The sequence below is a fragment of the Heliangelus exortis genome, chromosome 3 (genome assembly GCF_036169615.1).
Source record: "Heliangelus exortis chromosome 3, bHelExo1.hap1, whole genome shotgun sequence".
NCBI classification, from domain to species: domain Eukaryota; kingdom Metazoa; phylum Chordata; class Aves; order Apodiformes; family Trochilidae; genus Heliangelus; species Heliangelus exortis.
The window spans coordinates 86,492,638-86,510,049 of record NC_092424.1 but is presented as its reverse complement, the minus strand read 5'-3'; the positions used below and the strand labels follow the sequence as shown (position 1 = coordinate 86,510,049).

The 17,412-nt window shown below is 35.1% G+C and overlaps 1 protein-coding gene across 1 annotated transcript in view; it reads right to left on the bottom strand.

Annotated features, from left to right (window-relative positions):
- Window positions 1-677: 677 nt before the first annotated feature.
- Window positions 678-17,412, bottom strand: part of LMBRD1 (LMBR1 domain containing 1) — a 71,587-nt gene continuing 54,852 nt past the window's right edge. Inside the window, exons 14-16 of the mRNA XM_071741617.1 lie at window positions 14,731-14,809; window positions 2,735-2,826; window positions 678-2,565 (exon numbers count right to left, since the gene is read on the bottom strand). Of these exons, the coding sequence (XP_071597718.1) occupies window positions 2,446-2,565; window positions 2,735-2,826; window positions 14,731-14,809 (291 nt within the window). The 3' untranslated portion in view covers window positions 678-2,445. The remainder of the gene's footprint in view (window positions 2,566-2,734; window positions 2,827-14,730; window positions 14,810-17,412) is intronic.

Below are 17,412 nucleotides of genomic sequence, written 5' to 3'. Positions count from 1 at the left end.
ATCATATGAAATGTGAACTGAATTCTTGAGAGTATTTTCATTACAATTGCATTATTGCATGCAAAGTCTTTTAAAAGCTGGTCAGTCAAATGCTTCATTGAACTCCTGACAAACTTTAGTGATGATGTGACCAGTGAAGAAAACTGATTATAAAAGCTTACAGTTATGTACTAATTGTATTAAAAAGGATGGAAACAAATACCTGAAACAAAGTGAACTCTCATGCAGAAGCTTGCTTTTTGCTAGCTGCATCTAGCAATGGGCTAGTTGTAAATCTGGTTAACATCTGGGTTAAAAAAGCAATACTGAATTTCCAATTAAAGAGACAAGCCTGGAAACAGGGGAGATTTACAGTATAAAGTTGGAAAGACCTCTGAGATCATCAAGTCCAAAATACAGCAACTGGCCAAGCACCTGGCCAGTGAACCCTCAGGTTGCAACATGCAAGCCACAGTATGAAATCAACACCCTCCTGCTTTTCTTCCCTAGACAAGCAACAACCCCCCACTAAGAAGCCAGGATAGAATGGATGCAACTCTGCAAAACTGAGTATCACACCCCAATCTTATACCCAGAAAAATTAAACAAATCCATACATGATACAGTCAAAGAAGAAAGTGATATTTATCATTGGTAAAAGCTGAAGGTGAAATGAAAAAACACAAAAGAGGACAATGTATCTGAGCAGTTAATTTTATTTGGATTAGTTCATAGAAGTTTTTCAGCAGGGCATCCACAATGAAGTTTACTCCATCTTCCTGATACCCTCTGGATGCAGCTTCCAGACAATCAACAACAGGTTCCACCTTCTGTTTGAGTTATTTGGACTTCTTATAATTAATCCCTTGCACGCCTTTCCCCACGGTCATGTTTAAATAACATTCAGCTAGTTCATTCAGCTCAGACAGCCTGGTCAAGTTTCAATACCTCCTATCACTGTTCAAATACATTTCTGTCCTTTCAAATGCCTCATTGTTAGCAAAATGATCTAGTGTTATTACATGAGCAGACTTAACTGCTTATTTGCAGCTTATGATCAAGCTTCATTATCAGACTTTCAGGTTGCCACATACAGATGTGTATTATTGGAACAGGTGGCACAGAAGGCTTGTTAAAATACACCAATTTTGCATCTTCCTGTAAGAGTCCAAACATCAGTTCTCTGTATTCATACATTAAGCAACTCACCTACTCACCTGAGACTTCTTCAAAGACTGAAACCATCTTATAATTCAGAAGTTCCTGGGAGGCTGCTGTTCTGAAATACTGTGAGGCAGACTGTTTTTGAAATAACTAAACAGGAACTTAACAGTTTTAAGAGTTTGGAAACATCAAAGCAGATTATATTAATAATTCCTCTACATTTCAATAATTATTTAACAGTTAGTCTTATAAAAAGATTACTTGTTATATCTCCATGTGCTTGCACAGACTACAATTTCTCTCAGATAGCATGAGAAGTTTAAAAACTTGTAAACATTTTTCTTTGCAAGTGTAAAATGGATATCTGAAGATATTTTTCAGCCACAAAAATACAGCTCAGTAACTATGTAGCTAAAATAACATTACAAAGAAAACATGAATGACAAAAATATTTATGAACTATGTTTATATAAACATATTGGTTTGTAAACAAGTTTGACAACATTTACATTATATATTGAAAGAAAACGTCAAACGACAATATGCTCTATAGAGAAAAATACATAAAAATTTAATCACATCTTAATTATTCCACCTGTTAATACTAAGTCAGCCACACAGACGTATGGTAACTGAACTGTACTAAAACACTGCAACAACACTGAGTAATGTCATTTTCGCCAGTGATTTCCTTAGATAGACCAAAAGCCACCTCATAGTTACCTGAGGATCACCATAGTAACTCCATGGCAATAACAGTATGAAATTAGTTACTCTTCTAGTTTTGGCAGATTTTAAGGGAAGTCTCTTGCTTGCTATAGCTTTATGTGGGAATCCCAGAAATGCTAGTAAAACTAACTCAAAACTTAAGTTTTATCCTCCTGGAACTGTAAACCTCATCCAGATCTTTCCAGCAATGTTTACACCAGATGTTTTGCAGAATTGTATCTATTTTTATTTATGATCTTGAATAAAAAAGTTAGGTGCAAAATTATTTAAGAAAACTTAACAGAAAAGTACCACAAGTTATGAGATAGTTACAATAGTTCCAATTATACATCAGGAAGTTATATATACATTTAATCATAAAACTTTTCTATATATTATTTAAACCCAGCTTCAATATTTGTTCTGCTATAACAAGAATACTCCAAGAGATATTAAGTTTATTATCCCTCTAAGTGAGTACACTTATTTCCCCTATTTTTACAGGTGCAAAGATGCTTATTTGGATACCAATTCCACATGGGTATGACTTTCAACATAAGCTTAAATTACATTTTTCTTGAAGGTAAAAGGCTATCAATGGTAATAAACAGGCAGTTCATCATCACTCATGTCTGAATCATCTTCATCCACTTCACCTTCAATGACTGATTTCTTGCCTTTGCAGCACGAAACAATTAATCCAATTAGAAACACCTGCAAATTTAAAGTAAGTAGTAAGAGAGTAAAAGTTAGTTATTCAGTTAAAGGCTATAAAATGACAATGTGTTAAACTGAATAGCAGTGTGGAGATGCAAATGATTCAGTGACAACTATTACAAATGATCCAACCTGATGCAGTGATATCTATAATTAAAGTACTTACTGCAATGAAAGCCCAGTTTCCAAAGTAATAGGCAGCACTGAAGAACCAAAATTTATGAAGAAAGAGGTATGTTCGAGTAACAATACACTGATCTAGAAAGAAAGCAAACAGCACTTACTAATGCAGAACAAGAAAATTAACACTTTTGGGGAATAATCAGCTCCAAAGAATAATTACACTCCATTAAATCAATTTTACTCTCCTCTGCCAAACAGGTATACAAAGTGGGATAATTATCACATGTGAGTGAATGTGAAAACAGGTAACACTAAGGTGAAAGTTACACATGTTACTCAGTTGGTATTTGGTATACTTTCTCCTGCAGATGTGTCATTTATTCTGACACAGATTGGAATTATTCACCTCCCATTTTAGATAAACTGTAGCCCTAAGGAGATAGAAAGCAGATTCTGTACTAAAAACTCATTAGAGTACTCTGAAGGAAAAAAAAAAAATTGCTACAAGGATTTCACATATTTTGTATAAATCAGTCAACTACAATATTGAGTCATGTAGGCAAAACCACCCACAACAACTGGGCCTGCTTTAAGATTGCACACAGGTAGCACAAAGGCTGGTATGGGGCTCTGAGCCTGTAACATTCCAGAGCTCACATCAGAGAGCAGCCCACAGGACATGCAAGCCAGATGATTGATCCCTCCTGAAAGAGTCCATGCCAAGGTACAATGTCATCTCCTATTTTTCTCATTTACTGTGCTTCAGACTCTACCTAACGCTCATTTCAGAGCAAAAATTGGTATCTAAGCAATTTGAACCCAGAATTTGTCTGTTCTGCCCTCAGTTCTGACCCCAGATCTGGAAGTACCCCAGAGGTGTAGGTAAAGTACAGACTTCCCACCTCCTAAAGCTGTGAGTGATATGCTGCTGCTTACATAGTTTAACTTTTAGCAGCCATGTCACAAATTAGCAAGATGACAATCATCAGTTTCTGAAGGTAAATATTTTAAAGACTCAACTTCCACATTACATAACTTCTGCTTTAATAATACCACATACTTGTCAAGATGATCCTCCTCTTACCCCCCAGATCAAATTCCTACAGTGTCTACTATGACTGTACCTAAACAGAGAAATAACTGTTCCTTCAACACTTTTCCAATGACTTATAATTGATACAACTAACAGAACAATCAAAAATACCAAGTTAAATACTACTTTATGCAGCAGAATGATTTCTGGTATCTATCGCACAGTATCAGCAGACAAAAAAAAAAAGGTTAAGCTGGGATTTCATTCACAACTACTGGACACAAATAATAATACAACACACAACAAGGCACAGTCTGTAGGTAATCAAAGTGCATAACTTAATTAGAGAAAGTATGCTTCTCCACTTGCACAGAGTGAAAGCAGAGGGAAGGGATCTGGCTGAACTAATCCTTCCTTTTTTTCCAGCCTACATCTCAGTTATGCAGAGAAAACTGTTTTGGTTCTGTCATCACCCTCTTCCCCTCCTTCACCTCTTTAACACCAGTCAATAGTAGTTACCCTGCTAGGCAAATACTTATCCTGCCCTAATTAGAAAAAAGTCATGAAGTAGCAGACCACTTCTTTTATTTGCTAGCATGCCCATAGAAAAGGTGAAGTTTCTGACAAAGTAAAAAATACTGGAAGTGAAGAAGCTTCATAATTGCAGATAGCATTATCAACACCATCTGCAGCTCTCCAGCTGGTTACTCAAATTAAAAAAACAGCTAAAAGACTTTCAGATGGCTCTCTACAGTAATTGGATTAAATAGATGATGGCAAATATTTTAGAACAGTTTGACCTTGAGAGAACATGTCTACAGGATGTGTCCCAAGTTCAGATAACTAAATTTTAGTTACCCCTATTGAATGAAGATATTACCAAATAAGATGACATGACATTTTTAATTACCTCATTCAGGCAAATGATATAATTTATAATATATTATAATGAATAACCTGAATAAAGATAATTACTTGATTTCCAGAATGATCACTGTTAATATTACTTACATATCTTGATCATTTAGAACAAAAGCATATGTGGAAAGCTACCAAGCATCCAATACATAACTGCCACCACTTTAATAATATTACATAATATCAGCTATGGAACAAAGCCACGCAGCCAAAATTAAAGAGATATTTTTTTTAAGCAAAGGATGACTGAAGTTTTTCACTCCGGCGAATCACAAAATCCTTAGGCTCAGTGCACTAATATTTTCAAACACAGGCAATTTTTCCAAGAAGCAAATTAGCTCGTTTAAGATGAAGGATAAACAAATCTTAAAGCCTAAGAAGTAATTTCATGCAATAAAAACTCAAATTATGAGAATTTAAGGATAATACAGAGGTCTTTACTGCATTTCAAGATACAACGAGCTTTCACAAAAGTAGATAGAGGGAAACAGTTCCTAAGGGAAGAGTTAGAAACCATTTTGAATAACAATTTAAAAACATGGGCATTCTTTGGGAGTCAATACTACACATACACATTTGTTTTACCTCTTCATTAATCCACTAAAAAATGAAACAGATTATATCCTCTAAATAAAACTAGGCAGAAATACAGAGCAGAGGTCGAACACACTAGATGGTACAATTCAGAGGGAGCCTATTTTCCCACTCCCTTGAAATACCATGTACAGACAAGATGAAATTTACACGCCCAGTTTCAAGCAGAACTTAATGTTACTTAAAATACACTCCAAACTACTTCCCAAGGAAAACATGCAGGTTTACTGTGCTAGAATGCATAAGCATTACACATTTCAAACCCTAAAAGCAGGAAAGGAAAGACATGACTTCAGGCAGCCAACAACACTTAATGTTTAATATGCTCTGCTGCCAATCATTCAAATGCTGTGTTGCAAAAACCAGCTACTGCTTGCAGTCCAACTTGCAACTTGAACTTCAGGAAAGGGTTTGGTGTGCTCAAACTTAAATTATACATCAAGTTCCAAAAGATTTAAGATTTTATCTGGGAACGTGTAATTAATGCAAAACCTGAATTCTTTATAGGCATTATTTCTGGGCCTGCATCTAACATGGTGCCCCTACTGAGTTTAAATCCTGTAATGTAGATAGGAACATTTATATGGAACAATGGCTAATGCACATCTCTGGTAACTCACATGCTGCAGCACTTCAATGGTTGGTGACATTAAATGCTTTCTTTTTAGGCTTTTATTGATTTGCAGATATTCTCATTGTACTACTGAGACATACTGATACACCTGTTTTACTATTTACTGTCATTCCTGGGTGCTTCACTTGGCTTGTGTGACTTAAGACAAGCAGAATCTTATTTCACAGAATGAAAAGCATTTCTATGGGCCAAGTAAATTTTACATTACAGTAAAAAAAAAACCAAAAACCAAAAAACCAAACTTGCCTCTAAACTGTTTTTAAAGATGCTTGGATTTTCTTACTACTAACTATGGCCTTCCTGCAACAAAAATGCACTTTGACAAACAGAGTAAACTACTAAAGGGTGGTTGGTTGCAGATGCTGTAATTATTGGAACAGAGTTGGCCACACCACTCCTAAACACCGTTCTGGATGTTAACTGGCACCTACAAATAGTATCAGTCACAGGGATCAGTATTTTAAATTGAGAAAAAAACAAGGATTCCTATCATCTCAAGATCAAGAGCAGGACAAAGATTCCATGCTTCAAAATGTCCTCAGAGAAACATGCCTTTATTTTACCAAACAACAGCAGAAGATGAAGCAGCCTTTGGCCTATATTTTATTTTATTTGAAAGATCTACAATAGCATATGTTTTACTGGATGGCAGAATGATTCCCAGATCACTATACCCCTTAAGCAACCCACAAAAGTAAACTAAGGGCTCTGACAAAGCCTTGTTACTTTTATAATGACAGCATATTTTTGCAGCAGTATGTGTAATGCTTTCTCAAACTTCAAAATAAAAGGAATTTTTTTCAGTGGATATCTCATCTTGGAAAAGAAAAGCATATTCTAACTCCTACCACTTATGAAAGACTATGGACAGGTGTAAGACATGGATTGCCTACATATGGCTATAAAGTACACAGAATAAAAGTCTTACTTTTAATTTTGTCTTGCAATTCAACAGTTTACTGGCAAAAGCATGCAAAGTGTATTCACTTTACAGTAACCAAACTAACCAAAAATGAAGGAACTCTGCCTCAACAAAGAAACTGTACAAGGATGTCAATGGCCGATGAGAAACCAGGACACTTCAACTAGAAAAGAAACCAAGTGATATCTAATGGTGTAAAACCCATGCAGCCATATGCCATATTAATGAGTGCATAGCACCCAACTTGTTTTTCTCACAAAGCTGTGACACTTCCACTTGCAGCGTAAATACGCGTTGAGTGATCAGAATCCCATATAATTATTGGGGAGGGCTCTGATATATACATAGACACAGAAACACAAAAAAAATGAGCCTCATTTAGCTGTTGAGTCTTTCTTTGCACTTCACAATCTCTCTCTGCTGCTTCTCATTTCACTAGCTAAATATAAATCTGCTATACAAAGATTTTACAATTTTTAGTTTGTGGCATCCCATGCCAGTTATCCCTTTCCCTTAACTAACTTTTTTCCCAGAAATTGCTTCAATCTTCAAGTTGTTGCTCTGTCAGCTTGCACAATAATCTAAGTATTACAGCTTCACCACCACTTGCCCCAAGATTAACTCTGCAAATGTACACCTTTGATCCATTATAAGACTAAAAAGCATTTTGGAAAACATGCTACTGGAATTGGTTCATTCACATATAGAAAGGACCTGAAAACATTTCTCAACTGGTTGTATGTACCTGCAATAGCTTCCCACTTATAGAGATGTGAATCACCAAGCTTCCAACATTTTAAGCTGACAGCTCTTTGAAAGTACAACAGCACACTAGAGAATCATGTGTATCAAATCACTCATGATGTTAAACGATTTTTTGCAGTTGTCTACAGCCTTTTTAAATATAGGTCTAACACACAGGCACAAAAAGCTGCCTGCTGTTTCATCCCACTTGTTTTTTGCTTGTTTTTTTTGGTTTGGTCATTTTTGCTTAGCTGGAAATGGTAACAAGATGGCTCCTTAAAGCTACGTAGAAATCAAAAGTCTAAATGGATAACAGCCTAGTGGAAAACCCTGCATTATTCAGTAAAAGCTGCACAGTAAGTTTGGAATCAAGTCCTGCCACAGGAAAAGATTTAGTGTACTATGGAGGTGCCAGGGAATTGGAAACCAGGGACTAATGAGGAACTTGGAAAAACCTATGAGACAACCTATCATTTAGACAGTAAACTCTTCTTTTTAGTGATTCAAGCTACAGATAGGTTGCATCTGATACCTCATATGGCATATCAGCAGATCAAATCCAACCTAATACAAAACTAGAAAGACAGAAAATTATGTAATCAATGGAAATAAGTGGTTTTATAAGAAATAGTCAGATCTGACTTTGTTACAGAAATTACAAGTCTGAATAAAGAATAACTAGTTGTAGTTACTTTGCAGTACATGAACTAATGCAGTTGTCAGTCATACAGATTCTTAATTATAATTACACACTATGAATGTTTACATTAAACGACTCAAGAAACCGTGAGTTCCATAGGTTCCATTCATAGCATAAATAGACTTCCAGCAAGATCTGAGATTTTGTGCCGAAAGAAGAGAGTCACTAGTCAGTTTCTGAATGCTAAGTAATGAGAGCAACATCCTACTGCATGATTTAGGTCACATAACCATTTTCCAACAGTCGGATTTGTATAAAGCAGCATGCAGGAACAGCCAATACAGGATTCAGATGCATAAAAAGTACCATATCTTCGAGGCAAGCAAAAACAAGCTTAAGCTAAACTTCAGCATGAATTCTCACCACTTCCCTCTATACAAAGAGCCTATCAGTCCTCTTTTTGCCATATTAGATTTGGAGTTGATCCTAGCAGAGCTACTGCAGCATTACAATAGCAATTTGTAATACTAATGCTACATAGCATTAGTATGGTGAAAAAGTGTATCATTAAGTGCATCATTAACCCATTACTAAAATCTGAAGTCATGCTAATTCCAAACAGAGGTACTGTCCTTTTTCTACAGGGAAGCAATAAACCCCCAAATGAACCTGCAGAGAGAAGTGCACTCTGCATTTCACTTGACACTAGATACCTTTTGAAACACTATGTGCAATTTAGGTTAATTACAAACACTGGCCAGATGCATTTGAACACAAGCTATGTAATTGCCATTTCTTGCCTTTAAACTGCTGATTTAATTCTGAACTTCTGCAAGAGGTGCTTCCCAAGTCTCCCTTAAACATCTTATTTTTAAGTAACTCAAGGCAAACACTTCTTATATTGAAGACACAGATATTGATAAACTTCAAAGGCAATACACTAGCGATGAATGAGGATACAAGATTTATGAAAGGAAGTAGTCAGACAACATAACGTGCCATTTTCATCCTAATCAAAATGCCTTCCATTAGCTACCTACCCCATCTTCCAGTACTACTTTAGTACAAGCTCCATCTTACCCCAGTTCAGATTTCTCCTTGAAACTACAAGCATATACCACTTGACCTTCAATGTTCATCTCAGTGATATCCTTTCTACTTGCCAACCACTTAAGAAGGGTACTTGTCCTGTGTTTTCCCCATCCTGAGATAATACTACACTGGAAAAGAACTCAGGGGATGGGGAGAAAAAACATTTTAACATACTCATCTTGACCTCTTAGTATCTTTACAGAGTACCTCAGATTATCTCCTTACACCAAATTTTTTATAGCCAGCTCACACTCAAAGAAGCATTTGACAAAGGAGGGCAACTTTTCAACTGGAACACCTTATCTATTCTCTGAAGAGCAAACCCATTTATGGCTATCATTGAAGAGTCAAACTTAAGACTCAACACTAAATTCTAAATTAGTGATTTTCTCATTAATGATGCTCTGAAAACAATAGCTTCATCTATGTCCTTTCCTATCTTCTGCCTCCTTCAGACACAATGATACAACTGCCTGTCATCAATTCCGGTTTCTCTCATGTAGTTCAGATTGGACAAAAGACACTGGACAGTGTGAATCCCATCTAGCTGCAGGGCATGTGTTCTATGAAGCAAAAAAAGATCATCTTCATGAATTGACCCTTCCTAATTCTCTAAGGCAAGCTGTGTTTGAAGATGTACAGGATGAGCTACAGGATGAGTTTTCTGCATTGCTTTTCTTGAGCATATTATGTAGTGAATTCATCAACTGCTTGTACCAAGATAAAAAGATAATTAGATTACACCAGCAGTTCAGAGCAGCTTGTATCTATCCACAGTGGTGGGACAAACAGACCTCTCTGGAGTCAAATACACACCATTGTGTTTATTTACATTGAGTTCTCATTACTACAGAGGTCTTCAGTAGCAGTAGTTATAAATAGAGATTCAGGGTAAAGCACTGGTAAGGTCACTCAGAAACAGGAAAATGGATTAAGCCCTTGTTAAAATCCTCACTTAGGCTTTTTGTTTAGCCTTTTATAATTTTTCAAACTATTTCATTTAAAACAACAGTTTGGAAGAAGTAGTTGATGACCATAAGATACTTAATACCGAATTACAAATATTGAAGGTTCTCAGCAACTTGTGCTGTCACTTTGCATGCCTCCTGGATTTCTCTGAAACAAATATGCTATTGTTTTTGCATTCATATTTGAAATTCCAACTTATGTCTAAATCTAGTCTTCATTCAAGCTAAAATAAAGCTGACAGGAGTGTCCTAAAACAAGGCACATAGCTAATTAGCACAGTAAATTCTACTTAGTTCAAAGCCTTTAGAAATGGAGATAACCTTTTTTCTTTCCCACTTTACATTCAGTTGAAGTCAGTGCAGGTCTACATAAAAGGCACAGCAGATAGACTGCATTTAGCAGGTCTTGGGTAAGGCTCATATTCCCTATTAAGAAAATGAGAGAATCCAAGTCAAGAGGGATTTATAGAATCCTATGCAGTTAAAATAAATAATGCTTAAAAAACTTACGGTTTTCTGGTCTAGTAAGAAGCAGATAGTGCTTATCAGATCTCATAATTAAAGTTGCAAGAAGTCTTCTACACAGGCTTGCTGCTGAGTCATTGCTCATTTACATTTAACCTCATTAACCTGTTTAGCTAAACCTATACCAAGTTGCTAATTCATCAGTCCAGATGCAAGAGTCATTTAACCAAACTCCTTTGCTTCACCATAAGCTCAACCAAACTGCAGACCCATCATGTCAGCTGGCTTTAGCCCTTGAAAACCATGATCAAACAAGGTCTTTGCTTAACTGTATCAAACGCTGAAAACTAATGCTAATTTTGCCTATAACAAATGCATTTAATTTGCTGCTTCAAAAGATGACTGAAAAAGCTTTTTAGAAGTCCATGTTAACCCGAACACACCTTTTGTGCAAGATATTTAACTGTAACTCAAAGTACTTTATGGAGGTAATGATACAGCCTGCTCAATTACTCTGTGGCTTCTGTTCTTTTTTATGTAGTTATGCTGTCATGGAACCTGGCATTCAGTATAAAGCAGCATCACTTTCTGCATATCAGGAATAAACAGAGATAAGTTTAGCTGCATAAAAGCAGACAACATAATGCTGAACCCCCTAAAGTTATTTATTTTTCGTTAAATACTTGAGTGTGGTTTTTATAAGACTATTTTAACTGCCTTATATTTCTTCAGAAAGTATAGCTGGCCTTTCCATCAAGCCCATCACTAGTTTGAAATGCTAATATAGAAAATACTGCCCATTAAAGCCTGATTTTAACAATACTGAAGTGCTAGAGTATTAGATGCTGCAACAAGATCAGATCAGGTTTCTTCTACCATCTCAAAAAGAAAAAAATGTACTTAGTTACAGTAAGTAGAGATAAAATCTACAGCATCCAAGTACTCAATAAAACAGAGCAGATTGCTTTAAACTTATCTATCAGCACAGCCATTAAAAGGTCAGCTTGTTTTATGCTTAAAGAAAAAACTCATTTGAGAATTAATACAGTTTATAAAAAGCAAAATAAAGTGCTGAGAATACAAACCAATATCTGCATTTAGTTCCAGTTCAGTGGTTTACATAAGATAAAACTCTAGTACCAGAGGTCATTAAAACTACAAGTGCTTGGACAACCTTTATCTTGATTTGGAATCAGTTGCATCTATTTTCATTCTGTGTCTAGTATCTTTAAAACCAAAATAAATTTCAGTTTTCAACATATTCTAACTGATCACAGAGCATAATAGTAGTAGCTACAAAATTTATTTTTAGTTTTCATTACTAGCTATTAAAAGTGTCAGGTATTCCAAGGCAAGCAGCACGTGTCCATTTCTAAAATTGACTACTATGAAACAGTGTATAAAGTGCTTTCACTAATGCAGCTCTTTTATTTTTGAAGTTGAACATTACAAAAGGAATATTTATTTTATAAAAACTCTAATGGCTTGACTGTACCTGTTAATAGAATTGCATTATAGCCTTCTGATCATATTAACATTCATACTTAAGAAATATCCATTAATCTTCTATTTACACTAAGCTATCATAGGACAGCACATCAATAACTTCTCCATCTCTTTTCTATTAAGAAAGAACATGACTCAAAGATATCCAGTGCAACAATACATTTTAGTGATGGCAAACCAATCCAATCACATACACAGCCCAGCTCTTGGGTTCAGCACATTAATACACTGGTTTTAAGCATCAGCTTTATTATCATTTATCAAAGCCAGTTAAAAAAAAAAGTATTGGAAGTACTCAAATATCAAGCACAGGTGGAATATATGGCGTTTCAGTCCAGCACCAGTTCCTGGAGTTAAGCAAATTTGAAGAAACCAGACTATTTTTTATTTTCTCCCAGAAAAGTCAATGAGCTTATCAATGCCAGTGAGTATAATCTCCCAGCAAATACTAAGCCAAGGTGAAGAGCTGTTTACAAGAAACAAAAGACATATACAACCCAAAGTTTTCAGTTTGAAATATGAAAAATTTTGCTCTTTTAAATGCTACCACAGCAGAATTTCTATTTTTAATCACAAAAAAAATGGCAGCTTAAATATTAATTATGACACTTGCTAAAGTGAAACACTTAAAAGTCAAAGTCAAAACACTTAAAAATGCAATAAATCTTAAAAAAGCATCAAGAATAAAGGTGGATGAATTTATATAAAGTATGGAGGTGAAAAGAGAAAAATCCATCCCCCTTGGGAAATGATACAAACCACTAGGAACAGATTAACACCTACAGACTGAATTTGAAGATGTTTGAATACAGGGGAAGTACCTTGCAGAAGAGATGACAGCCTGAGAAACTTGGAACAAAGAACCAATGGTCCAGCTATCCTCACTAGAATCGTAGAATGTCAGGTTGAAGGGACATCAAGGATCATCTGGTCCAACCCTTGATTTTTTTAAGTGAGATGTCTCAGCACCCTGTCAAGCTGAGACTTAAAACTTTGCAAAGTAGGGGAACCTATCACTTCCCCTGGGAGACTGTGCCAATGTCTGACTGTCTGTCCTCATAATGAAAACTTTTCCTCGTGTTAAATCAGAATCTCCCCAGGAGCACTTTGTACTCATTACCCCTCATCTTATCCGTGTGACTTATTGTAAACAGGGGGTCTCCATCTTCATTGTAGCCACACTTAAACTGTTGGAATATTGTAATAAGGTCTAGTAAAAAAAAAAATTTTTAAATTAAAAATTCACAGTCACACAAGTGAGAAGAAAATGTGAGGATTTGCTAAAAGCTTCTAGAAGCACAGTCAAAATTAAGTAGCTACAGAACACTGATAATAAGATGAATACAAACAAATATATCTTTTCTATCAGTCAACAAATACAGTCAAGCATTTTTCTAACTATATAAATGCATACATAATTGAAATTCTCATTATGCAGAAAACCTCAAAGTTTGGCAGAGTAAGAACAATTGACAGCTTCAGCCTGAAAAAATCTGGACCATTCCAAGAACTGTATCTTTTGCTGAGATCAATTTTTTCAAACAAGAATAAAAAAAAAAAGTGACCTTAAACAGCAGTATCAGCATTACAATAGCAATAGTGCAATAGTACAATAGTAATAGCAATAGTAATATAGAATAATATAAAATAGTAATAGCAATTGTACAATAGCTAGTGCTGTTCAAACTGTGCAAGAATTGTTTATATGCAGAGAAGAAGGAAAGGGAAAGGCAACACTGTAAAAAACAAATCTAGTATGTTTTCCATTTTTTTTTTTTAAATTAAACCAGGCTAAAACTCATTCCTAGCTTTAGCCAAGTTTCACAGAGGAATAAAAATCAAATAAAAAATTACCATTCCCTCAAAAAAATCCAACAGGTCTGCATAGAAAGTTCCACAACTATCCATCTGCTTGCAAGATGCACTACTCAGAGCTCCAGAATATCCAGAACACATCTTCTGCCCAAATAACTGGTCAAAAAGGGATGGCTAATAACACAATTGAGCAAGAACAATGCTGGAAATCATAGGTCATGATAGACTGGAAAAATTACAGGAAGAGCCTAAGACACCAAGTTCCACTAGTGCTGTTGCTCAAGGAACAGCCCCTACTTACATCTGAATAAAAGCTGCTGAATCCTCTTAGGGATCTGTAACATTGCAATAAGAAGTTTGGATCCTAGTTTTCCTGAATACATTGCATATTTGTATGATAAGTATATAAATTCAAGTGACATTTCAAATACTATTCAAAGGGTTTACTTTTAAGGTCTTCTACATACACCTAAGAGCAAGTGGAAGATTATAAAGTTAATTAGAATGTATGGTTGCATGTGGTTTCTACTAAAAATAGTAATTTCTTAAAATGAATTAGGTAGGCTGTAAGCAAGCTGTTTTCTGGACATATCTGTGTATAAAAGCTTCAAGTTAGAACAAAGTCTCTTCAAAGTCATGAAAAGACAGAATGCTTTATTACAGCAAATCATGCACATATGCAAAGGAAAGAAGAAATTAGTTTCTTACCTTCAGGTGCATCTGCATCACAGTCTTTAGATACAAATGTTGTCACATTCCTTGGCTGGCCATCAACTGTCTTATTACTCTGCATTATAAATATGGAAAATCAGTACACTAGTCTACCAGTAGTGTTCTTCCATACACAGTTAGTCTCTGAAACAAACATCTCCCAATGAATCTTTAATTTTATAAAAAAGGCTTTGACAAATCTCTTACAATATTTAGAAGGATTAAAGTGGTTTTTGAACAGTATGTACAGAGGAATTCTAAGTGGTACAGAAAGAACATTTCTAAATATGCTTTCATTTAAAAAAAGTAATAGCTTGTGTTCTTTTTGAAGATTTGTAAAGAAACCTTCATGTCTGAAATTAAACCTTTTAACAGCATGTAAAATGAACCTGGAATACAGCTTTGGTGATGAAGACACAATGGATGTGTTAGACTTACATAATGTTACTGAACTCTATTTACTTCTGGTCTAAAAGCCATACACACACACACACCACACGCACATATATGTGTGTATATATGATTTGGTATCCAATATACTTAAGATAGCCAGAGTAAAAGACAACAAATTATGCTGAAGTGAACTACTTAATACCCAAATATTCCTCTTTAAATGTCTCAAATCTTCACAAAACTTGCCCTTTCAGAGACTACATGAACTCTGTGTACTACACTTTTAAATAGTCAGCGAGTAATTTTAACAGAATTCAACGCAAATCCTTTGTACTTCAGTGATTTCTTCATACACTAACTCACCTTAAATGGTCTCTCCATCTACTGTACTTAACTTCACCCCTATCACTTCCTAAAAAGAAATCCCACAAAAAACCCCAAACCAAACACAAAAAACCCCAAAACAAAACAAGCAAACAAAAAAAACCCCAAACCTTTATCAAGTTCAATATCTGTTCTCCTTCTGGCTAAAGAAAACATGTCCCTTAAAACCCACAAGAAATCAGTGTAAGATGGCACATAAAACCAAGTGTTTCTCTGACAAGATAACTGACAAAGTTCATCTCTATTGAGTAAATTCAGCTTTCACTGTGAACATTCAAGGAAAACAACCAAGTACCTACCCAAAAAAAAAGCAACAGTTTATAAGAAGACTTAAATTCATCATGGACACATAGAAATCAATACTGCCTTAGAAGAAACTCATCCAAAAGGAGTATGACTAGGCACAGAAATCAGGAGATAAATTGGAACCAAAAATAAAAGAACAATGTGCAGAAACAAGCAATAAGATGAGAACACATTACATGCAATTTCAATTATGTAGTGCACATTTAGCAGGACTCCAGCTCCAGGAGGTACTCCTGTTGGCTGTCACCATTACAGCTTACACTGCCCAATCATAGAGATTAGAGACAGTCTTTCAAAAAAACAGCATTTTATGCTGTACATTTATACTGAGGAATATAAAAAAAGCACAGAACAATAAGAACCTTGCCATTTCAGAATTTCTTCTCCTTTACCTTTATTCATTTTGATTTTAGAATAGTAGGAATTTAAAATACAACACACAACAATAGCCAGACTGCAGGTTTCCTTTGATAGCAGCTCTGCTTTTTTCCAGGTCTGAATAATTCTTGTTCTTCATGAACACTCTTGTAATTTAAGACTTCTGACATATCTGGATTCAACTCTAAATGGTTTCCATCAGCTCAAGGCACTGGAATGTACCTTAAAGTCATAAAACCAGCTTCTCTCTAACAGTCCTTTCTTCTCTCCTAACAAAAGTCAAAACCTTTTTAAGGTCCACTGAAAGTTTTCTACCTTTTCACAAAACAGACACGAAAAATGAAACTTGTTTGAAAACAGATATGTAAATTAAAGCATTTCATGGTATTAACCCTTCCTAGGAGAAATTAAGAACATTTACCATGCTGAAAAGAATGATCTCAGAACTATCAGAGGAAAATAACTTTCATTTTACATAGCTAGAATTTCTAACATCCAAATTTAAGATCCTTACTATATTGGCAGTACTACACAAAGCAAACCACATCTATTAAACAAAGCATATGTAGTCTTACACAAAGCTAGATTAAGTTACACAGAATCTAGAAGTTACTATTTACATTAAAGTATTAACTAAAACTAACAAAATTTATGGTGAGATGTAGTAAGAGTTCATCCAGTGAAAGAAATAAGGATGATGCCTGCCATTTTATTCACAAAGCAAATTGCTAGCTAGTCTTTATTATTTATTTTTCAATCTTTTGTGCTGTTCGCAAGCTATATCATGACAGATTATTTTATCAGGTCATTGAAAGGTTTTAAGACCAGTTTGATATGATTCTTAATTAAATTGAAAAGTCCTTTCTACCTCCCCACATACAATGGTTCTGCACTGTAATTAAAAAACATACAATTAGTCTACAATATAAGAAAAAAACCCAAAACCCAAACAAAAAACAAGCAAGCTGTCTTGCAGGGACTTGAGCTCAGATAGTTATATGATGTTCTAGACTACCTACATAGTATGTAATCATGGCAACAGTATACAAACTTACCACAGAAGCAAATCACTTTACTAAACTGATTTTCAGCTTAGCTTCCTGCTGCTACTACCCTAATTCTGGCAAGTTAAGCTAATTTATACATGCCTAAGAATGTTTATTTCATATTAGCAATGTCTAGCATAAAATTAATAAAAATGCATTAAATCTCCTAAGC